This window comes from Balaenoptera musculus, chromosome 20 (assembly GCF_009873245.2).
Source record: "Balaenoptera musculus isolate JJ_BM4_2016_0621 chromosome 20, mBalMus1.pri.v3, whole genome shotgun sequence".
Taxonomy (NCBI): domain Eukaryota; kingdom Metazoa; phylum Chordata; class Mammalia; order Artiodactyla; family Balaenopteridae; genus Balaenoptera; species Balaenoptera musculus.
Genome location: NC_045804.1, coordinates 20,673,589 through 20,700,419, shown reverse-complemented (window position 1 = coordinate 20,700,419; position 26,831 = coordinate 20,673,589). Strand labels below are relative to the sequence as shown.

Below are 26,831 nucleotides of genomic sequence, written 5' to 3'. Positions count from 1 at the left end.
CTGGAGGAGCCTGGTTTACTTGACTGTACCGCCCGGCCCTGGGGTGGCACAGGTGGGTCCAGCCGCAGCTCCTACTCTCAGCTGCTCCCTGTTCTTGGGCAGACACCTTCCTTCTCCCTCTGGGCTCCTAGAGCCCCACCAGTGCCAGCGTGCACTTCATTCTGTTTTCAAGGCTTAGGGGTTTACAAGTAGGTCTCCTTCACTGTGTGATGGCTGAGGCTGTCCCATCCTTATTTATTCCAGAAAGCCTCCCACAGTGCCCTGCACACGGTAGGCACTCAGCAAGACAAACCAATGGCCAGCAGCTGGGCAGACATACCTCTACTCCCAGGCCTTTCTCTTTCCTCCCCCCTTTAAGCTTTTTGAGTTCCTTGGAGCTCATCCGTTTCTTCACTCTCCTGAAACCCTTTCTTCTTAGCACCTTTCTCATTTCTTCCATGAGGTCCTTCCACAGGGCCTGGGGAGGAGGACCGCATTTCACACCTTGGTCACATTCTGGGTCAGGCCTTGTTTGGGGGTCTCCGTGTTTCTCACCTAATCAGAACATCAGAGTTCTGCTTGGAAAGTGGTACCCCATGCCCGCTTATTCATTCTCTAAGGCTCTTCTGAGAATGGGTGGGGGTAAGGAGGCAAAATGACAGACTCAGGGTTTGTAAGAGTGAGAGATGCACATTTAAAGGGAAAACAGTAATAGAGACAGAGGTGACCTGTGGGACCCAGTCCACATGTTTTCCTATTAGAGACAAATCTCAGCTTGAAGGTCCAGTTTAATAAGATCTCCATGGTCCCTGTGAACACCAGCCTCCTGATCCTAATGCCTACTCCATGGCTTCATTCATCTTCCTTTTCATCTTTTTCCATTTTTTCAGAATTTTCTGTTATTTCCGGTTCTCTTATTTCTCCCGATTCCGTTTTCCCCAGTGCTTCTGACCCTCTTCTGCTGATTTCTGAAAGTGTCTTCTCTAGTCCTTCGGATTCCCTTGTGCTTGATTCTTCTGAGAGGTTTTGGTCCAGTTCTGAAGGCCTCCTGTAAATTTCTCTTGTTTCCCCTCTGTTCACTTCTGTTAGTTTCCTGCCTGCTTCTCCAGATTGTCCCTTGGCAACATCTCCTGGACCTCCCTCCATCGCAGCTGGTCCTTTTCTCCTTGAGGGGCTGGCTTTTTCTACTTCTCCTCTCTGCGTATGTTCTTCTGGTCTACTAGCTGTGCTCCCCAGGGTTTCCTTAGACAAGTCACCTTCGGTCTCTTTCTCACTCTCCATTTGCTCCCGCTCCCACTGCTTCATCACCTTCTCGGGTTCATCTCTCATTCTCCTCATCGTTTCCTTCTCCTTTGCCATCACTGTTATACTATCCAACGTAGTAGCATCTTCTGAAAAACAAGAGAAAGGAGGGAAGAAAGGTAGAAGTTTGTCCGTCTCCGGGCCTGGGGGAACCCCAGCCTGTGGGGGCCTGTGCTTCTAAGAGACAGCACCCCTTTCCAAAATGAGTAAAGGGATCATCATTTACTGAGCACCAGCTCTGTTCCTGGCGTCATGTGAGCGGCATAGATTATACTGTTCGGTCATCAAAAAATTGCATAGTGTTACTGATTCGAGTTTGCAGTCAAGGGACCTGAGATTGATAAAGGGGAAATCACACACGATGGTTACACTGCAAATAAATAACTGGCAGAGCCAGGATTTGAACCCAGGACAGTCTGCCCCCAGACCACATTCTTTCTTTTTCCCTGAGAGAACTAGCACAGGTGCTGGGAAAGGACAGAGGCTTCTCCTCCAGCATCCTCATTCTGCATTTCCCTTTGTCCCTGGGAAGCATATTCATCATTTGTTGGGAGGTTCCCCGTAAAATTGTGAGCAGATTGTGGTGGAAGTTCGGATGGAGAGCAATTTTACAACCTAAGGGATCTTTGCTCGTTGTTTTTACCAGCTACAGAGAAAAGTTACCAATCCCTTCCTGAGTCTCCTCCACATTCTCTTCCTGGAAGCCCTGGTTTCTAAGCCGCCTATAGGGGCTCTGGGTTCAGAGCAGGAAAATGACGCGGTTTGGCCAAGACACATGCAATGCTGCCACCTGCTGTCCGGGAGGGGAAGTGCCCAGCAGCTGCCGCTGGCCTCAGGGCCTTACAGAGGAGTTTCCAGGATGCCTTTCCCAGCACTCCGTCGGCCAAGGGAGGAGGATGCTTGGAGCATCTGCCATTTCCCTGCTGTACCCTTCACATTATTGCTTCTGTGGCTTCTGAGAGCAGTTCCAAGGGTGTGCGGAGGCAGAGGCAGATCTTCTCTGAGGGCATCTGGCCACCATGTGGCAGGTGCTGGATAATAAAAGGCTGTCATCTGGCTGCTCAGGTGCCCAGAAACCCCATGCCCAAATTCCCGCTGCTGTACCTGGATCAGAGAAGGTTTCAGCCTCGGTGCCTGCAAGGGGCTCTGTCCCCCGAGGAGCCCGGAGCCCCAGCCCCAGTTCCCCTTTACTGCGATTTGGCTGGAGGGAGGGCCCCCTCAGAGGGGCAGACAAACTGCAGAAGCATGGGTTCCAGAGGTAGGCTGCTGGAGACTGGAAACCGCTGTGGGACTTTAACCCCTCTGCCTCCATGTCCTCATCCGTAAAATCAAGCATGGAATACTTATTTCTTAGTGCTCTGGGAGGGATCAGATGAGTCGGTATGTATAAAGCTTAGACGAGTGCCTGGCATGCAGGAAGCACCGAGTGGAGGTCAGCTTCTCTTATCATCCCTGCCCCTCTGGGGCCCGTCCCTGGTCCCTGTCGACTCCGTGGGGCCTGGAGTCCCAGCCACTTCCTCTTCCCTCACTCCTTTCATGGGAGCCAGTCAGACAGCCTAGAGCAAGGGGGGGAATCAAAGGCCTCTCTACTCCCTGGAGCCCTCGGGAGAAAGAATGTGATAAGGCTAGACCGGCCAGCAGGAACACAGCCCTGCCACCTATGCACCTCAGCTGGCCCTCGGGTCCCCTGCCCTGCCCACTGCTGGCCCTGAAGAGCAGCTGCCGGCGGCAGAGGGGAGTGCGGCTCTGAGTCAGACTGCTGCGTGACGTGGGCAGGTCACTCAGGCTCCAGTGCCCCCAAGACAGCACCTACCTCCTAGGTGGCGAGGACCGAGTGAGATCATTCTGTCTAATGCTTAACCCGGTGTCGGGCCAGCGGTAAGAGCCCCCGCAGTGTAAGCTACTGTCATTCCACCTCTGTCTTTGCTCCTGCTGTTTCCCACTGGAAATGCCCTCAACCTTCCATCTCGTATCTGGAAAATGCTTGGGCCTCTTTTGGAGCCTGAAGCGGAAGATTCTCCCTCTTGGAAGCATTCCCTACCTCCCCACAGAACTGGGAGCGCCCCTGCCCGGGCTCTCGCAGCAGAGCACCGTCCCCCTGCACAGCAGGCTCCGGTGCAGGAGCCCTGGTCTCCGGCAACTCTAATTGCCTGGCTTTTCCACTGGGCTGTGGGCTCCTCCAGGGCAGGGACCGAGCTTCTGTCTCCTCCCAAATCTCACACCTTCCTGGCACGTGACAAGCGCTCAACAAATAGATGATGAATTGATTAAAGAAATACGGGAGTATTGAAGAAATAGGGCAGACAGCACGGGTTCTGACCCCAGCCCGAGGTCTCCCTCTCCTGTTCCAAGAAAGGCTGGGGTTGGTGGCGGCACTGAAATCAGAATACTCGGTGAGCAGTGCCAAGCCCCCGACCGAAGGAGCGGCAGGAAAGCATGGCGAAGGCTGCCAGAAGGAAAGCAGAGGGAGGGTTCTGAGGTTGCCATCTTCGGGGCCCCAGAACTCACCTTTCTCCTTCTCATCTTTGAGTATCTCCCTGTAGTTGGTCTTCTTCAGCTCTTCAATGATGCCCTTGTTGGCATCGTCCAGGGCCTGTGGGTGGCAGAGGAGCTGGTGAGCTCTCTTAACCCTGTGTGACCTGTCCTTTCCCCACCCAAGCCCCAGCTCCAGGAGGCAGGGCTGTGCAGAACCCTGCCCCCTCCCCTTCCCCCCCCTCAACCCCGGCTCCTCTGAAGACTCCCGCCCTGAGGTTAGTGGATACTATGCACTTGGAACTCCCCACACTAAGTGCTATGAGAGATACCGCGGCTTGCAGGCAACTCAAACTCATTTCCCTCGGGCTCAGGCCTGTTCTTGGGGGTTGCGTCTGTCGACTGAGTCCCACCTTTTTACCTAAAGCTTCTCTTGGCTTCAGCCAATGTAAAGGAGACAAGGCAAGGCCTTCAGCCCTCAGCCAGGCAGCAAGCCACGGCGGGGACTCAGCCACACACTGGGGCTGGGGGCTGGCCTGCCTTCCGAGGGGCTTCCACGGTGTCTGCAGGACCCCCGGGGACCTGGAACTCAGCCTGTGTGCATCCTGACGGCAACTCTGCCCTCTTCGTCGCAGCCCTCCCCGTGACTCGCCGGGGGCGGAACACCACTAGACACTCAGGAAACGTCTGCCAGGCCTGGACTCTCTTGTGCAGCGTTGGTCTGCCCCCCTCGTATGCTCTCCTGCCTGGAGATGCCATTCCAGGGGGTGAAAGGTCAGGGGCCTGGTCCCGTGAGGAGCCACTTAGGGCCGTGGGTCCATTTGGCTTGACAGGCGCTTCTCTTTGCCTCCTACTTTCAAAACCTGCCCAGCCTCCAAGGCGACCTCAAACCCTCCTTGAGGGGAAAGGCCCAGCCCTGCCTACCTGCTGAGGCTCTCACGCTGAATCCCCTAGTCCCTGTCGCACGGGTCAGGAACGAGGGGGTTGTGTTTTAAGCTTCCTGTAGACACCACACTTCCTGAGGGCCGGGACCACGGTCGTCACCTTTGGTGCAGTGATGGGAAGACTTGAGGTCTGCACCGTGTGGTACCCAGAGGCCTCACGTGGCTATTGAGCACTTGAAACGTGGCTGGTGTGACTGAGGAACTGAACTGTAACTTTTACTTACTTTTAATTCCTTTTACTCTAAATGGCTGCAGGTGACTAGCGGCTGCCTGACCAAGCAGCGCAAGTGAGTGAGGCAATCACACTGATTTCTATTGACTCCTGGGGGCGGGTGGGGGGATGGGGGGGGCTGGTACTTTTCAAACTGCAAGTCCTAAAATCCGCTTAGGAGGGCTCAGCCAGCATTAAAGAAAAGGAATGAAAAGAAAATAGAATAGAGTAGGAAATATCAGTGTACATAGTAAAGGTAAATATGTTTTGTAGAACTTTCTATTTTTTGTCTGTTTTTACAAATAAAAATATATGTATTGAGGTGAATTCCCTGGCAGTCCAGTGGCTGGGACTCTGAGCTTTCACTGCCGAGTGTGCGGGTTCGACCCCTGGTCCGGGAACTAAGATCCTGCAAGCTGCGCTGCAAGTCGCGGCCCAAAATCAAAAGTTCACAATATGGGTATTGGTCGGGTTGCTATATAAACTGATGGCAGTAACAAACAGTGGAAAGCCACTGCCCTACCCAGAATGTGCCCTGCGGTTGGGGGGTGATAAATATCTGGGGCTGAGGGCCCCGGGGCCCGCCCACGCCCAGAGCCGGCCCAGCCGGGGAGGGGCTCACGTTGATGATGGCCTGCTGTGCCTGGCTGTTATGGACAAGCTTCGCTTTCTCCAGGGCCTTCTCAAAGTTGTTCACTGCCGACTCGAAGTCTCTCAGCTTCACTGAAGAGCACGAGGGAGACAGGTAGATTGTGACATTGTGTGCTGCACGATGCGGCTGCCCTGCAGGTGCCAGCGGCCCTCGGGAGCAGCCCCAGGCGGGCAGCATCTGGGCCTCCCAGCACCACCCTTTCCAGACATTCCTGGGCCACCTCACCACTAAGGACCAGAACCTGAGAAGCTGAGCCTTGGATTTCAGGTGCAAAGAGTCAGTGAGGGAAGGGGTCTGTGCCCACATCATGCGTCTCCAGGGGGACAACTCCATCTTGCCCCATCTTTAGATTGTTCCAGAAAAGGAGATCTTTTTTTTTTTTTTTTTTTAATGTTCACTCAAATTTGTTAAGAACGCTGTGGAGACCAACCAAATCTGGATGGGCTGGCTGTGACTCGTGGGCCAGTGGCTGGGACATCAATGCCCACGCTGGTACAATCTGAACCCAGAGAGGAGGCAGCTCCCCCGAGCTCACTCACCAGACAGGTTAGTGCTGGGCCAGGGATGATGGCCTATGGACTGATTGACTGCCCTTGAAAAGAGGTTAATTTCAGGAAGGAAGGAGTAAAGTGCTCACCCGCCAGGGTCTGGGAACACCACACTCCACTTTCTTTACACACCACTGCTTCCTCTTATAACTGAGTACCCCAAGATCCACGCCCCACCCCCCGCCCATGAACTGCTTTGGGATCCCCGGGGAAAGAAGGGCCTTGTGTCCATAAGTCAAACTGCAAAAGGCATTATATCTGAAAAGCAATTCTAATATAGTTCTGAAAGTCTGTGGAGTCAGTGAATGAGGTCAATACATATTTCTCTTTCAAACACACATTTGAAAAGAAGGAAAGTCACTGTAATCCCTCAGAGACCACCCTGAATAAATGTCAATAAATGTCAAAGGAATTCCAGTGGTTAGGGCTGGGCGCTTTCACAGCTGGGGTCTGGGTTCAATCCCTGGTTGCGGAACTAGGATCGCGCAAGCCCTGCTGCACAGCCAAAAAAAGAAAAGTCCTCATAGGAACAGGAAAGAGTTCTAGGAAAAGCCACAGTAATCATGTCTTCCCCAGTTGACAGTTTTCAAGTGGTTTTCTCTATGTTTTTAGGAAAGAATCTACAATATGTAACGAGGCCCATGAGGCCCTGTGGATCTGGCCCCTCACCAGCCTCCTCCAGACTTTCCTGGCCCCCAGGAGCTTGACACTGGTCTCCTTCAGTTTCTTAAATCAGTCAAACTCCTGCCCACCGCCCTAAATGTGGTCCCTTTGGCTGAAAAGTTCTGTCTTCAGATCCTGGAACAGCTGGCGCCTTTGCATTCTTAATGTTTCTGCTTAAAAGTTACTCCTCAGGCATGGGGGCAGGAAAGAGTTACCAGTTTTGCTCCCTACTGTATGCCCAGCTTTGGTGCCTAGAAGGTGCCAGGTAAGCATTTGTGATGTGAATAAGTGAATGTGTGATAAGGCCCCTGATCAGAGCACCTGTCACGCTTCCTCCTTCTCTGGGGTCAGCTGCGTGCCCGGAGCAGGAGCCCGAGCTCCACTGCTTACTTATTACTGTAACCTACTTGTTTTTTAAGTTCATATTATGAAATATTTCAAATATACAGAAAAGTCGAAGGAATAGTATCATGAACCCCCATTACTCATCACCCAGCTTCAAATATCATATGATATCACTTTTATGTGGAAGCTTAAAAAATGATACACATAAACTTATTTACAAAACAGAAACTAACTCACAGACTTAGAAAACAAACTTACCAAAGGGGAAAGGTTGGGGGGAGAGATAAATTAGGATAAATTAGGAGGTTGGGATTAACATATACACACTACTACATATAAAATAGATAATCACCAAGGATCTACTGCACAGCACAGGAGACTCTACTCAGTGCTCTGTAATAACCTATATGGGAAAAGAATCTGAAAAAAGAATAGACCTATGTATATGTGTAACTAAATCACTTTGCTGTACATCTGAAACTAACACAACATTGTAAATCAACTATACTCCAATATAAAATTTAAAAACTTTTTAAAAATACCAAAATATCACCAATCTTGTTTCATCTGTTCCTCCTCACCCCTGCCCCTTGCTGTTTTTTAACAACTTTACTGAGATGTAATTCACTTAGTATAAAATGCACCCGTTCGTAAGTATACAGTTCAATGATTTGGGGTAAATTTATAGGCTTGTGCAATGATCAGCACAACCCAGTTTTAAAATTTTCCATCACCCTAAAAAGTTCCCTCACGTGACCTGGGGCAATCTGCTGAACCACTCGGAGTCTCCGTTTCCCCAACTCTAAGAGGAGGACAATAATGCCTCCATCACTGGCTTGCACAGTGATTAAGTACAAGCAGGCACATGTAAAGGCTACCGAGGCAAGAGGAGTGGAGCTGTTTTGATGACCACATGACACGGTGCTGGTCTGCAGATGAGTTCCTCAAGGGCAGGGCAGCGCTCAGGGGCCCCCAAGCCCTAACTAACTGAGCTTAGCTTAAAGTAGGCCCTACATACGCTGGTCAAAATGCAGGGGTTTATCCCCACTCTCAGAATCGGAACTCTCAGCGCAGGGATACACTGGGATGGTAAGTTCAGGCCACAGGATTCCCGGCCCTGACATGGGAAAGGTAGGGGGTCCTCATGGGGCCCATACCTTGCGCCTGTGCCACCAGAACACTGGCGTTCAGCTGCCACTCAATGTCCCCTTCTTCCTCGGCGCACTGCTGGGACTTCTCACCGTAATTCTGGGCCTGCCAAGCCTGGTCCAGCTCCAAGTAGCAGCGGCCAATCTCATGGAACAGCCAGGTCTTCTCCAGGGTGGTTTTGGCCAGAGGGATCTTCTCCTCCCATCTGGGGACACAAGAACCAGGGTCAGCTCCTTCCGCTCAGGCTCTGCACTCGGCCACAGGAGGCCGGGCTTCCTACTGGTGGCAGAAGAAAAATTGTTCTCCAACCACCAGTCCTTTTAGAAACAGGGGTGGAGCTAACAAGCATTAACATATTTTTAAACTACCAAAGCTATTTTGGTACATCTATGGGACTGGCTTTGATGATACAAGAGTTGAAAATAATGTTTGTAAAACAGCATTTGAAATAACATAATAACATTTAAGAATATTATTAAGCACATGTAAGAGAAAATCAACACAGAAGAAAGATTGGAATGAAAAAACAAAATATCAATAAAAGTAAGAGCAGGATTAGAATTAGTACTTGTCTTTCGGTGGTGGGACTGAAGACTTTTTCTTTTACTTTTCCATATTTTCCAAATTAATATTTTAACATTAAGCACATTTACTATAAAATGTTTTGTTATAAAAAGATACAGGGATTGGTTCAAGATGGTGGAGTAGAAGGACGTGTTCTCACTCCCTCTTGCGAGAACACCGGAATCACAACTAACTGCTGAACCAATCATCGACAGGAAGACACTGGAACTCACCAAAAAAGATACCCCACATCCAAAGACAAAGGAGAAGCCACAGTGAGACGGTAGGAGGGGTGCAATCACAATAAAATCAAATCCCATAACTGCTGGGTGGGTGACTCACAGACTGGAGAACACTTATACCACAGAAGTTCACCCACTGGAGTGAAGGTTCTGAGCCCCATGTCAGGCTTCTGAACCTGGGGGTCCGGCAACGGGAGGAGGAATTCCTAGAGAATCAGACTTTGAAGGCTAGTGGGATTTGATTGCAGGACTTTGACAGGACTGAGGGAAACAGAGACTCCACTCCTGGAGGGCACACACAAAGTAGTGTGCGCATCGGGACCCAGGGGAAAGAGCAGTGACCCCAGGGGAGACTGAACCAGACCTACCTGCTAGTGTTGGAGGGTCTCCTGCAGAGGCGGGGGGTGGCTGTGGCTCACCACAAGGACACTGGCAGCAGAAGTTCTGGGAAGTACTCCTTGGCATGAGCCCTCCCAGAGTCCTCCATTAGCCCCACCAAAGAGCCGGGTAGACTCCAGTGTTGGGTTGCCTCAGGCCAAACAACCAAAAGGGAGGGGACCCAGCCCCACCCATCAGCAGACAAGTGGATTAAAGTTTTACTGAGCTCTGCCCACCAGAGCAACAGCCAGAAATACCCACCACCAGTCCCTCCCATCAGGAAACTTGCACAAGCCTCTTAGATAGCCTCATCCACCAGAGGGCAGACAGCAGAAGCAAGCACAATCCTGCAGCCTGTGGAACAAAAACCACATTCACAGAAAGATAGACAAGATGAAAAGGCAGAGGGCTATGTACCAGATGAAGGAACAAGATACAACCCCAGAAAAACAACTAAATGAAGTGGAGATAGGCAACCTTCCAGAAAAAGAATTCAGAATAATGATAGTGAAGATGATCCAGGACCTCAGAAAAAGAATAGAGGCAAAGATTGAGAAGATGCAAGAAATGTTTAACAAAGATCTAGAAGAATTAAAGAACAAACAAACAGATATGAACAATACAATAACTGAAATGAAAAATACACTAGAAGGAATCAATAGCAGAATAACTGAGGCAGAAGAATGGATAAGTGACCTGGAAGACAGAATGCGGGAATTCACTGCTGTGGAACAGAATAAAGAAAAAAGAATGAAAAGAAATGAAGACAGCCTAAGAGACCTCTGGGACAACATTAAACACAACAACATTTGTATTATAGGGGTCCCAGAAGGAGAAGAGAGAGAGAAATGATCTAAGAAAATATTTGAAGAGATTATAGTCGAAAACTTCCCTAACATGGGAAAGGAAATAGCCACCCAAGTCCAGGAAGCACAGAGAGTCCCATACAGGATAAACCCAAGGAGAAACACGCTGAGACACATAGTAATCAAACTGGCAAAAATTAAAGACAAAGAAAAATTATTGAAAGCAGCAAGGGAAAAATGACAAATAACATACAAGGGAACTCCCATAATGTTAACAGCTGATTTCTCAGCAGAAACTCTACAAAGCCAGAAGGGAGTGGCATGATATACTTAAAGTGATGAAAGGGAAGAACCTACAACCAAGATTACTCTACCCAGCAAGGATCTCATTCAGATTCGATGGAGAAATCAAAAGCTTTACAGACAAGCAAAAGCTAAGAGAATTCAGCACCACCGAACCAGCTCTACAACAAATGCTAAAGGAACTTCTCTAAGTGGGAACCACAAGAGAAGAAAAGGACCTACAAAAACAAACCCAAAACAATTAAGAAAATGGTAATAGGAACATACATATTGATAATTACCTTAAACGTGAATGGTTTAAATGCTCCAACCAAAAGACACAGGCTTGCTGAATGGATACAAAAACAAGACCCATATATATGCTGTCTATGAGAGACCCACTTCAGACCTAGGGACACATACAGGCTGAAAGTGAGGGGATGGAAAAAGATATTCCATGCAAATGGAAATCAAAAGAAAGCTGGAGTAGCAATACTCATATCAGATAAAATAGACTTTAAAATAAAGAATGTGACAAGATGCAAGGACACTATTTAATGATCAAGGGATCAATCCAAGAAGAAGATGTAACAATTATAAATACATATGCATCCAACATAGGAGCACCTCAGTACATAAGGCAACTGCTAACAGCTGTAAAAGAGGAAATGGACAGTAACACAGTAATAGTGGGGGACGTTAACACCTCACTTACACCAATGGACAGATCATCCAAAATGAAAATTAATAAGGAAACACAAGCATTAAATGACACAATAGACCAGACAGATTTAATTGATATTTATAGGACATGCCATCCAAAACCAGCAGATTACACTTTCTTCTCAAGTGCGCACAGAACATTCTCCAGGATAGATCACATCTTGGGTCACAAATCAAGCCTCAGTAAATTTAAGAAAATTTAAATCATATCAAGCATCTTTTCTGACCACAATGCTATGAGATTAGAAATCAATTACAGGGAAAAAAACGTAAAAAACACAAACACATGGACGCTAAACAATACATTACTAAATAACCAAGAGATCACTGAAGAAATCAAAGAGGAAATCAAAAAATACCTAGAGACAAATGACAATGAAAACACGATGATCCAAAACCTATGGGATGTGGCAAAAGCAGTTCTAAGAGGGAAGTTTATAGCTATACAAGCCTACCTCAAGAAACAAGAAAAATCTCAAATAAACAATCTAACTTTACACCTAAAGGAACTAGAGAAAGAAGAACAAACAAAACCCAAAGTTAGCAGAAGGAAAGAAATCATAAAGATCAGAGCAGAAATAAATGAAATAGAAACAAAGAAAACAGTAGCAAACATCAATAAACTAAAAGCTGGTTCTTTGAGAAGATAAACAAAATTGATAAGCCATTAGCCAGACTCATCAAGAAAAAGAGGGAGAGGACTCAAATCAATAAAATCAGAAATGAAAAAGGAGAAGTTACAACAGACACCGCAGAAATACAAAGCATCCTAAGAGACTACTACAAGCAACTCTAGGCCAATAAAATGGACAACCTGGAAGAAATGGACAAATTCTTAGAAAGGTATAACCTTCCAAGACTGAACCAGGAAGAAACAGAAAATATGAACAGACCAATCACAAGTAATGAAATTGAAACTGTGATTAAAAATCTTCCAACAAACATAAGTCCAGGACCAGATGGCTTCACAGGTGAATTCTATCAAACATTTAGAGAAGAGCTAACACCCATCCTTCTCAAACTCTTCCAAAAATTGCAGAGGAAGGAACACTCTTAATCTCATTCTATGAGGCCACCGTCACCCTGATACCAAAACCAGACAAAGCTACTACAAAAAAAGAAAATTACAGACCAATATCACTGATGAATATAGATGCAAAAATCCTCAACAAAATACTAGCAAACAGAATCCAACAACACATTAAAAGGATCATACACCACGATCAAGTGGGATTTATCCCAGGGACGCAAGGATTCTTCAATATATGCAAATCAATCAATGTGATACACCATATTAACAAATTGAAGAATAAAAACCATATGATCATCTCCATAGATGCAGAAAAAGCTTTTGACAAAATTCATCACCAATTTATGATAAAAATTCTCCAGAAAGTGGGCATAGAGGGAACCTACCTCAACATAATAAAGGCCATATACGACAAACCCACAGCAAACAAACATCATTCTCAACGGTGAAAAACTGAAAGCATTTCCTCTAAGATCAGGAACGAGACAAGGATGTCCACTCTCACCACTATTATTCAACATAGTTTTGGAAGTCCTAGCCACGGCAATCAGAGAAGAAAAAGAAATAAAAGGAATACAAATTGGAAAAGAAGAAGTAAAACTGTCACTGTTTGCAGATGACATGATACTATACATAGAGAATCCTAAAGATGCCACCAGAAAACTACTAGAGCTAATCAATGAGTTTGGTAAAGTTGCAGGATACAAAATTAATGCACAGAAATCTCTTGCATTCCTATACACTAATGATGAAAAATCTGAAAGAGAAGTTAAGGAAACACCCCCATTTACCATTACAACAAAAAGAATAAAATATCTAGGAATAAACCTACCTAGGGAGACAAAAGACCTGTATGCAGAAAACTATAAGACACTGATGAAAGAAATTAAAGATGATACCAACAGATGGAGAGATATACCATGTTCTTGGATTGGAAGAATCAATATTGTGAAAATGACTATACTACCCAAAGCAATCTACAGATTCAATGCAATCCCTATCAAATTACCAATGGCATTTTTTACGGAACTAGAACAAAAAATCTTAAAATTTGTATGGAGACACAAAAGACCCCGAATAGCCAAAGCAGTCTTGAGAGAAAAAAACGGAGCTGGAGGAATCAGACTCCCTGATTTCAGACTATACTACAAAGCTACAGTAATCAAGACAATATGGTACTGGCACAAAAACAGAAATATAGATTAATGGAACAAGATAGAAAGCCCAGAGATGATAAACCCACGCACCTATGGTCAACTAATCTATGACAAAGGAGGCAAGGATATACAATGGAGAAAAGACAGTCTCTTCAATAAGTGGTGCTGGGAAAACTGGACAGCTACATGTAAAAGAATGAAATTAGAACACTCCCTAACACCATACACAAAAATAAACACAAAATGGATTAGAGACCTAAATGTAAGACCCGACACTATAAAACTCTTAGAGGAAAACAAAGGAAGAACACTCTTTGACATAAATCACAGCAAGATGTTTTTTGATCTACCTCCTGGAGTAATGGAAATAAAAACAAAAATAAACAAATGGGACCTAATGAAACTTCAAAGCTTTTGCACAGCAAAGGAAACCATAAACAAGAAGAAAAGACAACCCTCAAAATGGGAGAAAATATTTGCAAACGAATCAATGGACAAAGGATTAATCTCCAAAATATTTAAACAGCTCATGCAGCTCAATATTAAAAAAACAAACAACCCAATCCAAAAATGGGCAGAAGACCTAAATAGACATTTCTCCAAAGAAGACATACAGATGGCCAAGAAGCACATGAAAAGCTGCTCAACATCACTAATTATTAGAGAAATGCAAATCAAAACTACAATGAGGTATCACCTCACACCAGTTAGAATGGGCACCATCAGAAACTCTACAAACAACAAATGCTGGAGAGGGTGTGGAGAAAAGGGAACCCTCTTGCACTGTTGGTGGGAATGTAAATTGATACAGCCACTATGGAGAACAGTGTGGAGGTTCCTTAAAAAACTAAAAATAGAATTACCATATGACCCAGCAATCCCACTACTGGGCATATACCCAGAGAAAACCATAATTCAAAAAGACACATGCACCCCAATGCTCATTGCTGCACTATTTACAATAGCCAGGTCATGGAAGCAACCTAAATGCCCATCGACAGACGAATGGATAAAGAAGATGTGGTACATATATACAATGGAATATTACTCAGCCATAAAAAGGAACGAAATTGGGTCATTTGTAGAGACGTGGATGAATCTAGAGATTGTCATACAGAGTGAAGTAAGTCAGAAAGAGAAAAACAAATATCGTATATTAACGCATATATATGGAACCTAGAAAAATGGTACAGATGAACTGGTTTGCAGGGCAGAAATTGAGACACAGATGTAGAGAACAAACGTATGGACACCAAGGGGGGAAAGCGGCGGGGGTGGGGGGTGATGTATTGGGAGATTGGGATTGACATGTATTAAATTTTTATTTTAAAAGAAATATATGTATTTTAATGTAAAAAAAAAAAGATACAAATGGGTAGGTGAACGCTCACAGGCCTCTGTCTTTTGGCACCTAGACACCAGGGGCCATTCGGGAAACCGTATGACGTAGAACAGAAGGCTCTGGTGATCAAGTCTATTCTAGTCAAGCAACAAAGGCCTGAAGGACAATTTCTCTCTGTGCGGTCAAGCCCACCCCCGAGTCTCCCTGGGGCTGAGTCACCCCACTGGAGCATGTCACCAGCCCCAGGTCTGGACATCAAAAGTCCAGCAGTTAAGCCCTCTGGAGAGCTCAGACTTCATTCCCAGTGACCCCACGTGACTGCACAGAGTGACAGAATAACCTCTGAAGAGCTCCCAGAAGTCAATGGTCCACCTGGTCCTGAACTTGCCCAAAGTAAGGGTTACCTGGAGTACTTGAACAAGTCAGATTCCTGAGCTCTAACCCAGACCTGTAGAATGAGGATTTCCAGGGGAGAGGCCCAGTCATTCATACGCCTAACAAGTGTCCTCGGTGACTCCTGTCACTGGGAAATTTGGAGAAAATGCTGATTCTATTCTATTAATTAATTTAACTGATGAGCCACAGAGTTTACAAAGTGGCTTGCCCCTGGTTGCTTAGCACAGCCAGGAGCCAAACTCGGGTCTTCTGATGCCTCTTTGCCTGACATCCTGCCCCAGTCTGGGAGTCCAGTGGGAGGGTGGGATGTCCTGGCCCCAGAGTAGGGAGGGGACAGTCCCGGGTCACTCACGTGTCAATGGCTTGCTGGAATTTCCCAACTCTGGCAAAAACCCTGCCAATGTTGTCCAGGGCCCTGGACTTGGCATCAGGAAGATCACTGTGGGGAAGAAGCAAGACAAGGCCATTCTAGGCACTACGGAAACTGTAAAGAAGGCAAAGATGGGCCAGTTGGAGGGACGATGCCCAGGCTGGCAAGGCTGCAGTACCCAGGCCCTCTTGAGCCCTGTGGCCGGGAATGGACATTATCGGGACTTTTCCAGAGGGCAAACAGGCAACAGTTGCAAAGATATACCTTTGGTCCAGCAACTCCCCTTCTAGGAATTCACCTCCAGAATATAATGTGACAAGGACACTCAATAGGGTGTTGTTTGTAGTAATAAACAGTGGAAACAATCTGAATGCAATCAGTGCAATTTTTTGTGTATGAAAAAAGTCCCTGATATATTAAGTTAAAAAGTCAGATTATGGGAGCACATACAACGTCCGTTGCCCCATTAGTGTTAAAAGTGAATGTGCGGGCCTGAAGCAGAAGCTGTGCTCAAAGCTCTGACGATGGAGGAAAGGGCCACGAGCCCAGGAGTGCAATAACTGCAGCTCTAGAAGCTGGAAAAGGCAAGGAAACAGATTCTCCCCAGAGTCTCTGGAAGGAGCGTGGCCCTACCAACACCTGATTGTGGCCAGTGAAACTGCCTTCAGACAGCTAACCCCCAGAACTATAAGAGAATAAATGTGTTGTTTTAAACCATCAAAAAATAAGTAAATAAATTAAAAAGCGGGCATTTTAAAAAGAAATAGAGAATGTAAATCTAACTATTAACAGTGATTACCCAAGGGAAATGAGAGTATGAAGGAAACTTTTCATTTATCCATATAATCTACATTTTTTTTTCAGTATTCACGTGTCATCAGAAAAGCGATGAATATATTTCCATAAATAGAGGTGGGGGAGGGATGGAGGGGGAGTTTGGGGTTAACAGATGAAACTATTATGTATAGAATGGATAAACAACAAGGTCCTACTGTATAGCACAGGGAACTATATTCAATATCCTATGAAAAATCAAGTGGAAAAGAATATGAAAAAGAATGTATATATATTTATAACCGAATCACTTTGCTGTACAGCAGAAATTAACACAACATTGTAAATCAACTATACTTCAGTAAAAAAATTTATACCTTAAAAAAAAAGATATTTCCATAAAGAAAAGGCAATTGCTCCCCCCTACACTGGTTCTTTACTATTACCATATTACCATATGAACATTCTGATCTGTTAAAAAATACCTCCTTCCCAACAAATAAACCAAGAAAGCCCTCCCCCAACCGCAGCCCCCTCCCCCAGCATCCCCCCCCCCAGCCCCGACTCCCTCCCTTCTCAGGCAAGCTCCCCTTCTTCCCTTCACCCCTCAGCCCCTGGCCCACAGTGGCAGACTTCCTTGTCTTCCAGGAAACTCTGCTCTGATTTACTCTCCCCACCATGGCCACGCTGCCTTTTAAATGCAAACCTGACCAAGCCATCCCTCTACCCGCAGACATACCCACATCTGTCTGCAGTCTCACCGAAGCTGTGTGTGTGCTGGCAAAAGGGAGCAGCCTCAGTGTCTGTCCGCAGGGATGCAGTTACCTGCGTACATACTGTGGGTGCTGAAATACCTTTCTATGAAGCCATTCGAAGAATGAGACATTCCTTTCCAAGGCACGTTCTTTTTTAAAAAACCACAGAAGTGAGTCACTTCTGTTTTAAAAATCCTATGTATGTGCACATGTACATAAATATGTAGGTAAATACATTGAAAAGGGGCCGGGGGACACATCTCAACGCGGGGAGTGTGGTGTTGGGGGCTGGGGGGAGACGTTAGCACCACACAGCTCTGGGTCAAGCACAAGGCCGCGGACTGGTGTGAAAACAAAGCCCTCATCGGCCCTCACTACTTCCGGCTACGGTCCTCCCTCCTCAGCGCGGCCTCCCGTCCTCCCACGCCCCGCAGGTCCTGGCCCCCCTGCCCAGCACACGAGCTGCCGTTCCCCCAGCCCTCCACCCCTGCCCTGTCCCTCTGCTTAGGGAGCCACCCCCTTGTCCTATCTTTTCCTTCCCTCCTCTCTTCGGCTCCTCGGCCGTGTCTGCTGCTCTGATGTCAGCCTCCCCTTCCAGAGTGGGTGCTCTTTTCCGGTGCGAACAGACAAGTTGAAATATGTTAATTTGTTCGTAACAATAATGCGTAGTGTTATCTTTGACAGTAATGGGACTGAGAAAGCCTGCCGTCAAGTCATCCACAGAGTCATCAGAGAAAGGAATTGAGGGCTGGGGTCACTGAAGAAGCTGCTCAGACAAGTCGGGATTTGAGCTGCGCCTGGAAGGGTGGTGGGCTTTGGAGGTGGGGGAAGGGCTGATTCCACTGAGGACACCCGTGGGGCACACAGGTAAGACTCATGGGTGAGACTGGAGGCCCGGGGACTTCCCTGGTGGTCCAGCGGGTAAGACTCCAGTGCTCCCAATGCAGGGGACCTGGGTTCGATCCCTGGTCGGGGAACTAGATCCCGCATGCATGCCGCAACTAGAAAGATCTCACACGCCGCAACTAAGAGCCGGCGCAGCCAAGAAAAAAAAAAAAAAAGACTGGAGGCCCATTTGTGGATGTTGCAAAGGAACTAAGCTTGTTTAAGGAACACCTCTGTTTGCTTAATCAGCCACTTAGTGCACATGCATCACATGCCCATGACGTGGCAGATGCTGGGAAGAGAAAGGTCTACAGGGCAGACGAGAAACATATGGCTTGTGGAGAGGGAGCATGGAGGAGGGCTGCTAAGTCACTCTGGGGCGCATGGTGGGCTTTCCCCAAGAAAAAAACACTTCTTTACAATTTGAAGGATGGGGAGGAGGGAGCTGATGAAGAAAGGGCTGGCAAAAGAGAAGGCTGAACAGAAGCAGAGCCGAGAGGTGGTGGCCAGGGCTCAGGATGCCCAAGGGCCCGGAGAGAGCCTGGTCAACCGAGGTCAGGATAAGTCAGGTCAGGAAGGACGGTCTGAGCTGAGCAGAACCGGGTGCTGGAACTGTCTCCTGACCACTGGCTTTGTTTTGCACAGAAGGGCCAGCTGGGCGGCAGGAAACCCAGGTCGGAGGAAACAGGCAAGAAGTGAGGAAGGTCTGGACTGAGCTGTGGGAGGGAAAGAGAGAAGGGAATGTTCTCTTGATGGCAGGAGGAGGCGTGGATGGGCCATGGCGGGCTGGCGTGAGCAGTGAGGGGAGGGACGTGTCTGGGAAGCCACCTTGGCTCCTTCCTGGGGACTGAGTGGCCACCAGTGCCATCTTCACGGATAGGGGGCCCTGAAGCAAGAGATTTGGCAGGAAGATGAGGGGTTCCACTTTGGACATGTTAAATTTGGGGCTCCTGTGGGACATCCAAGTGGAAATGCCTTGGACTCTGTTGCATATGCAGGTCCGGAGCTCAGAAGGGAGGCAAGAAGTAAAGATTTATGTCTTTAGGGCACGGGAGAAAGTTGGATCCAAAGTACTGTATATACTTATTTAATCCTCAAAATCCCCATGAGTTGGTATTATTATGCCTTCATTAGAGATGAGGAAACTGAGAGGGTCAGCAACTGAATTGAATCCACACTGCTTCTAAGTGCCAAAGGCAGGAATCAAATTCAGGTCTGTCTCCAAAGCTGGTTGTTGTTTGCTTGTTTTCTACTCCTGGAATGGCCAACATGCGAGATTCCTGCTCAGCATGGTGAGGGCAGGTGAGAAATGAGCTGGGAATGGACGGACGGCTTGTAGGACTCGGACGAGCAAGGGGGAGAACACAGGTGGCGGGGGAGAACACAGGTGGCGGGGGAGAACACAGGTGGCAAGCGTGTTCAGGAGATCCAGTTTGACCCAGAAGGGTGGACTGACATTGGAGGGCTGTGAAGAAGTGGGTTCAGAGAGGGCCCTGAGTGCCAAGTGAAGGCATTTGCTTTTAACCTGCAGCCAGTGAGGGCCCAAGGCCTGTGTGTCAGCAGTGGAAGGACAGTCGACAGGTGAAAATCAGCATGTCTCTGGAGGTGACGTGTGGGAGCAGCTCGAGGCAGGGAGAGGTGAGGGCTGACCTGAGAGGAAGTGGGAGGATGGGAGGGACTCCCCTGGTGGTCCAGTGGCTAAGACTCCGTGCTCCCAATGCAGGGGGCCCGGGTTCGATCCCTGGTCGGGGAACTAGATCCCGCATGCCACAACTAAGAAGTCTGCGTGCCACAATAAGAGATCCCGCATGCTGCAACTAAGACCCAGTGCGGCCAAAATAAATAAATTAAATACGTTTTTAAAAAGTTAAAAAAAAAATGGGAGGATGGGAGACTGAGAGAGGCTCAGAACTGTGGGGCGAGTAGAACCAGGCAAGAGAAGGTCACAAATGACTCCAGAGGTTAGAACCAGGGTGCCCAGAAAGCGATGGCACCCCTGAGAGGGGCCATCAAGTCTCGGGAAGAGTTGGTTCCCGAGAACCAACACAGTAGCCATCACGGATACACAGCGCTGTTCTGAGATCTTCATGTGAACTTCTGCATGTCGCCCTCCCTTCCACCCTATCGGGTAAGGGCTACTGTTATGTCCATTTGACAGAGGAGACCCAGGCTGCAAGAGGTTAGTTAAGTGCCTGCCTAAGGCCCCACAGCTGGGAGGTACAACTTCGAAGCCCAAGCTCTTAGTCAGTGCCATGGTTTCCGAGACCCAGCTTGATCCAACCCCTACCTGCTTGGTCCAGCCTCCTCTCGGCCTTAAGCTCCCTCCTGCCTACCTCTGGGCCCTCCCACAGGCCAAGGTGTCCCCAACACCCAGTCAAGTCCTCCTGGAATACACTTTTCGTAGCACCGGGTCCTGTACTTTTTCCTTATGACACTTAGCACAGTTGCGATTTATTAGCTGTGTCACTTTTTGTTTTATCTCTGCAGGGAAATGAGCCTTGTGTCTGGCCACTGTCTGGAGTGGCATGTCTGGAGTTGATGAATGCTTGTGGAGATGACATAAAAATAAAAACATCCCTAAGAGCCAAACCACTGGGAGCTTTTTGGAGTTTGGGGCCACTACCTTCCTCTTGTGGCAAAAAAAGCTGACAGTCTAGGTGTGCCCTTGTCCTGGGAAGGTGGCTCCTCCCTCTGGGGGAATCCACCTCAGGCACGCAGGGCAGAAAGGGGGAGCTCAGCCACCAGCAGCCCTGGCAAAAGGCCGAGACGTAGCCCCCGCCCCAGGCCTCGGCCGCTTGGCCTTCCAAGCCCCTGCAGGCACTCACTATTCCTTGGCGATCTCCAGGTCCTTCCTGTGGCTCTGCAGGGCTGCCACCATCTGCCCCATCTCGATCTGGGCATTCCCTATGCAGCTGTGCAAGTTTCCGACCAGTTCGTCCTTGTTGGGCACCTCCTCTTTGTTCCATTCCAGCACCTTCTTCAGCACTTTCTCAGCTTTCTGAAGGCTGCCTTCAGCACTGCCGCTGGTCAGCACTGGGAGGGGAGAGAGGGGATATGGAGCGGGGAGCAGCGCCCCCCTGGCTGACAGGGGAGCCCACTTCCCCCTCCAGATTCCATCCACAGGCCAGCGAAGCCAGGGGCTCCGGCTGCCATGCGGCTCTGTCCCCACCTGGCCACAGGCCCGCCCTTCTGAGAACACCACCCACACATGTCAATGTCCTCCAGGCTCTTGAGGATGTAGCGGGCTGTCTGCGAGGGCCGGCGTTTGCGGTCCCGCAGCCACTTCTCTTGCGTCAGTTTCCGGTCCCGCTCCCTGGCATAGATGGGCTTTTGCTGCCTCCAAAAGTCACTGCGTGTGTCCAGGTAGTTGATGCCCGTCATGATGAGGTCCTCCACGGTCAGGCCGCGCTTGATGGTGCCTCTGATCAGGTCTGTGGGCAAGGGTGTGGGGAGGCGTCTAAGGGGAGTCACCTCCTCTTGGCTAAGGGTCTCCCTGTGGGGACCTCTCCCTGGAATTGGGGAACAGTAATGAAAGCAAGAGCACATGCGTGGGAGAGTGGGTCTAACTGGGTCCAGACGAGGCCAGAGCCCCCCTTTTCAGGCACTCCCATGGCACAGGGCTTCGGGCATAGGCCCCTTACGGCAAGACATGAGGAGCTAGCAGAAGCAGCAGCCGGTGGATAGCTTTCTAAAAAGCTCCCAGCCCTCGGGGCTCCCTTGTTTCAAGCTGTGTCCTCAGAGAAGACAAAGTAGAAATGCACAACCTGGTCCAGGTTGCCAGTGACAAGCGAGTCCCCAGGTGCCAAGTGTGCCAGTGCAAGCTGGGACCTGGAGGGGCACGCCCGAGCTCTGCCCACCTGCCTAACCAGAGGTCAGAGCTGGGAGCAAAGCTGCAAGGCCACTTGGGTAATGTGCCGGCCACCTCTTCCCTCCATGGAAGCTCCTCTGCAGGGAGGGAAGCATCCAGGCCTGTTACAGAGGAGTTGTGCCAGCAGTGAACCTGCCCCTGGGACGCAACCTGCCGGGAATCCTACACAGGACCTTGGGAAGTCAGTTCTGGAGAAAAGGCATTGGCTTCCAGGGTGATCCCTGCTCAGGCTCAATAGCTAATGGCAACACTCCCACCACCCATGTTCATACGAGATAGTCATATAATGAATGTCTAATGAGGAAATAGGCTCCGTCCTATTTCCTCTCCCTGCCAGCATGGTGTGGTGGGAAGAGTGCTGCACTGGAGGTTAGGAGGCCTGGGCTCTGCTGTCAACTCCACCACTAGCTTGCTCGTCACCTTGGACAAGTTACTCCCCATTCGGGGTCTCTCTGATAAAAGGAGGGATTAGAGCAGATGAGGTTTTAGGACATTATAGTTCCACGGTCCTAGGATTCCCCTTCTAGCACCTCCACGCTGGATTCCTTTGCCCTCTGTACAGACTGAAGGCTCAAGGGATACCCCTTCGGGGACCGCAGTGGTAAATCTTCGGCGTTCCCTCCCAGGGTACCATAGCACTTAAGAGCTCTGGTTCAGAAACTGGACTTCTTGGATTCAAATCCGAGAGCCGTGTCACTGAGTTACTTAACCTCCCTACGCCTCAGTTTCCTCATCTGGAAAATGAGAATGGTAGCAAAACCTTTCCAGAGGAACGTGTCGGCAAATATCCTTTGAAAGGCTCTGCCTCTGGCTTATACGTTAAGCATCCACCCCAGATTTCCTTTGCCCCGAGTTCCCTGGTGCAAAAAAAGTGTCTGAAACCTTCATCCAACAGGAGCTTCTCCAGATACTCCTTGTCCACATAGAGCTCGCCCAGGAGCTGTCGGATGATCTTCTCGCTCTTGAGCGAGCCCTTCCGCTTGGACTCTCTCTTGGGATGGTGTACGAGCTGTCTCACGGGATGAGGCTTCTGCTGGGCTTGCATGCTCTGGGAATATGGAGCAATACCCAACAGAGCCTCAGAAAGGAGCCTGGAGCACCCAGCCAAGGTCCCCTGAGCCTGTGATCCCAGACAGCTCCCTCCAGGACCTCCGTGGGCTGAGAACCATGGAGTGTGTCTGGTCCAGGAACAGCTACGCTCCCAAAACCCCTCAGGAGCTGGGGCAGAATCTCATGACTGCCCGCACTGGCCAGGAGCTCATCACTCCCAGGCACGAGGGCCATTAAGACTTGTTTCTTTTTAATTGGAGTATAGTTGCTTTACAGTGTGGTGTTAGTTTCTGCAGTACAGCGAAGTGAATCAGCTATATGTATACCTATATCCCCTCCCTCTTGGGCCCCCCCCCCAGCACTGCCCCCATCCCACCCCTCTAGGTCATCACAGAGCACCGAGCTGAACTTCCTGTGCTCCTTAGGCACGTGTGGCCTCTGCCTTCCGAAGGAGATGATGTCAGAGCAGCCAGGGCCCTTACCTCCGCCTGCTTGCTTAAGAAGGACAGGTCCCCTTTGTTCTCCAGCTTAATAGAAGAGGGACCTGCAAGGACAAAAGCTGGGGCTCAGGTCGGCCGGGCCCCCAGGCACAATCTATCACACATTTTATGTGGAAATAGTTGCCTTTGGCAGGAGGATGGTGGAGGCTGGCTAGCAAGCAAATGGTTCAACACTCCTAGCAGCCAGGCAGCCCCCACTAGCCTAAGGCCACAGCAGGCCCTGGGCAGGGGTGCTCTCCATTTCCACACTCTGCCACACACAGTGGCAAGCTCTCCACCCACCCCCACCCCCACTAAGCTGATGGGCAGAGCCAGCCCTTGGTACGTATGAGGTAAGGGAAGAAGCCAGGGACCGGGGAAGCCTGGGCTCAGGACCTCACTCTACCCTATGACACCAGGCCAAAAAGAGGCCTACTCGTCTGTCTTGGGGTGAGTAAAATGGTGCTTCTCATCTGGCTTTGGAGAGAACCAGACACTGCAGTGCTCAGTACGGTGGATCGGGGACTGGTCTTCCCAGTGGACAGTTCCTAATCCTCAAGGAAATCGTGAGCAGCCAAATCCAAGCTTGGGACTCTCTGTAGTCCTTCCAGTGGTAGCTGCTCACCCAGTGTACCTCAGGCCTTCCCCCAAACCCAAGGATTCCAAGAGCCTCCTGGATAAGGGCATAGGCCTCACGGTCACTCACTTCCCACTGAGTTGTTGATGGCTTCCTGGGCTTTCTGAATTCCAACTTTGAACTCCCGATCCGGCCTCAGCTTGTAGCCTCGATGATAGAACACCAAGGCAAATTCAAAGTCTCCCATGGTGTACAGGGTCTCCGCCTTTTGTAAAATCCCCTGAAAGGAGAGGAAGGCAAATCAAGGAGAGCAGACAAGGCCTTCTAGGACTCAGGTGTGGTGGAACAGAAGGGTCCCTGGGTTGAGGATAAATGTTGGGATACAGGGGCAGAGAGCCAGGCAAGTAACCTATGAAGGGAAACGGCAATAAACTCCAGGCAGTCTGGCTGGTTCTTCAACCATTACTAATCAGAGGCTGCTGCAGGCGGCGGCAGTGACGAAGCAAGAGTGAGTCCTCCCACCCTTACGGTCACCTTGCAGAAAGTCGGGTCACCCTGGAGTGAAGCCTCAGCATCTGCCAGGGATTTCTCCAGCTCTCCCATCTTGAGGAAGCACTTGGAGCGGGCAACCAAGCAGTTCTTATCTCCGTTCTGAAGGTGAAGAGCCTGAGGAAGAAACCACTCAGATCAACAGGCACCAGGCAGGGCGAGGTAAGAAGCCGAAATGGACACAGCCGCCCAAACCCTCCTGCCAGAGTTTCAAGGGGACTCCACAGGCCAGCAGACAGGTCTTTGGATCTTTTCAGACTAAAAGCAGCACCCCACTGATCTCTGCTCAGTCAACTAGGTTATCCGCATCTGGCTCATCTGGAACAAGGTAAAATCACAAGCTATTGTGGAAAACCACTGGTTGAGATGTGAGAATATACTACCCTGTGGATATGTGGAATTTCTCCTAGTGTCTGGGACGCCTCCAGTCCACTCAGAATCATAGGGTGTTTGGTGCACAAAAACTCAACCATGAACCTGTAATGGCTGCACAACACATTCAAAATACTACTCGAAGGCTAAGCGTTCTGAAGGCTAACAAAATGGATTTTAGACAATCTGCAACTTGGTTATCCATTCCACGTGCCCTCTCTTTTTACATAGCTTATTGAGAATGAATCACTATTTCAGGGGATTAAGATGAAAATGCCGGGAAAATGGAAACTGTGATTTTGGCCCTAAAGCGGCAGCAGAATGCTTCCACCCTTCTCCTGTTCCACTCTTCTCATGTCCTCTCTTCTCCTGTTTGAGATCATTACCATAGTCTGCAGTGTACTGTCCTTCCTGAGGCATCAGACTGTACGCACCCCTGTCTAAGACCTTCACACTTTTCCAGGAAGAGGAAGTAGCTACTTTCTTTCCTAGAAAAGGCCACTTCTCACCTAAAGCTATAGGCCCTCGGGATGTTCTTTTCTCACTACCTGAGCTTCTCCAGGATGAAACAGGATCCAGAAAGAGGAGAATGCGCGGGGGCAGGGCCCCTGAACTTAATTGTTGGCCCATCCGATCAATTATTTTTGGTTTTAGGATGTGGTTGGTGATCCAAAGGGCCAAAAGACTCTAGGTAGCAGTTGAGAAGCTTGACTTTAGGGGGCGCCTTAGGACTGGTTACAGGGCTATCCTACCACTCCATTTGTAACAAGTGGGCTATTTGTTATAAAAGAAACAGTCATAAAAACATCCAAAAGCTTATTTGGGAGACAGTACAGTAGAGTATGGTGGTTAGCACCTCAGCACTTAAGTCTGAGTGTCTGAGTTTGAATCCTTCCTCTGCCACTCGTTAGTTCAGTGATCTTGGGCATGTTACTCAACTTCTGTATCAGTTTCCTCACTTACAAAATGGCGTAATAACAGCACCTCCCCCATAAGCTTACCACTTAGCAGTATGCCTGGTATCCTAAAATAGCACTCAATCCCCTTAGGGTCGGGTGGAGCGATTTATACTACAGTAAAGTTTTACGATGTTAGTTATTCACTGACCACCTTCCAGAAGCAACCGTGTGCCACAGACTTCACTTCTGCAAGCAGCCTCCCAGCCGATCTCCCGGCCAGTTTTGGGAAACTGAGGAAGGAGGCCAATTGCGAAACATTTGAGTAAAAAAGTAGGAGACGAGGTCACTGTTAACACAGAGGTTGGTTATTAACAACCAGGCAGAAAGCAAATGGGAATTGGTAGAAAACGGCCAGACAGGGGCTTATCTGTGACAGTTGCGCATCAATCAGTAACTGTGGAATAATGGAAACAACAGGGTGGTTCAGGCATCATCAGGACCTCAGTAATGGGTGGCTGATAGGTTCAGAGCGCGACTCACGTTGCTGAAGCTATGGGCGGCTTTAGCGAACTCCCCGCACAGATAGAGCCGCTCGCCCTCCGCCATGTAAGAGGGGAAGGTGCTTCGCAGGCCTTCAGTTTCTGGGTCCGCCATGGTGACGCAATTCGGAGACGATGAAGTGGAGAAAGGGAGGAAAATAAGCCTGAGAACTTCGGTCTGGCTTGTGGAAGCTCCGTCTCTTAGCAACAGGGAGACGTAGAGCTACTTCCGGCCCCGCCCCTCGCGCGCAGGGCTGAGTCCTGGGCACAACCGCTGCCAGCGTGCGCATGCGTCCAGGCAGCCGCGCTGAGCGGGGCGAGAACGAGCGCGTGGCCAGCGGCTGCAAGGCGCCTGCGAGGCGGGAGCGCTCTGTAGTGTTGGCTGTTGCACGCTACATCGGTTCTTCCCGGCGTTGCGTGGCGTTCAGAATTTACAGCCAGGAAAACAGGAAGAAGATTGGGGGCAGAATTCCAAACAGGAGTAAGGCATTCGTGTCAAGGATATGTGCACGTGTACCACCATCAGAGG

At 49.0% G+C, this 26,831-nt stretch overlaps 1 protein-coding gene across 3 annotated transcripts; it reads right to left on the bottom strand.

Moving 5' to 3' along the window:
• Window positions 1–649: 649 nt before the first annotated feature.
• ODAD4 (outer dynein arm docking complex subunit 4) lies at window positions 650–26,483 on the bottom strand. 3 transcript variants are annotated; one of them, XM_036838400.1, is made up of 12 exons: window positions 26,304–26,483; window positions 24,478–24,609; window positions 24,073–24,223; window positions 23,370–23,431; window positions 22,720–22,885; window positions 21,176–21,400; window positions 20,795–21,002; window positions 15,538–15,624; window positions 8,274–8,470; window positions 5,531–5,631; window positions 3,790–3,874; window positions 650–1,370 (listed from the first exon to the last, which is right to left on the bottom strand). In XM_036838400.1, the coding sequence occupies exons 1-12, from the start codon at window positions 26,415–26,417 to the stop codon at window positions 832–834; spliced, it is 2,067 nt and encodes a 688-aa protein (XP_036694295.1). In that variant the 5' UTR covers window positions 26,418–26,483; the 3' UTR covers window positions 650–831. The 3 variants fall into 3 exon arrangements, with proteins under 3 accessions (XP_036694295.1, XP_036694296.1, XP_036694297.1); XM_036838401.1 differs by having other exon boundaries at window positions 674–1,370; window positions 8,358–8,470; window positions 26,304–26,472; XM_036838402.1 differs by lacking the exon at window positions 21,176–21,400 and having other exon boundaries at window positions 674–1,370; window positions 26,304–26,472.
• Window positions 26,484–26,831: the final 348 nt, after the last annotated feature.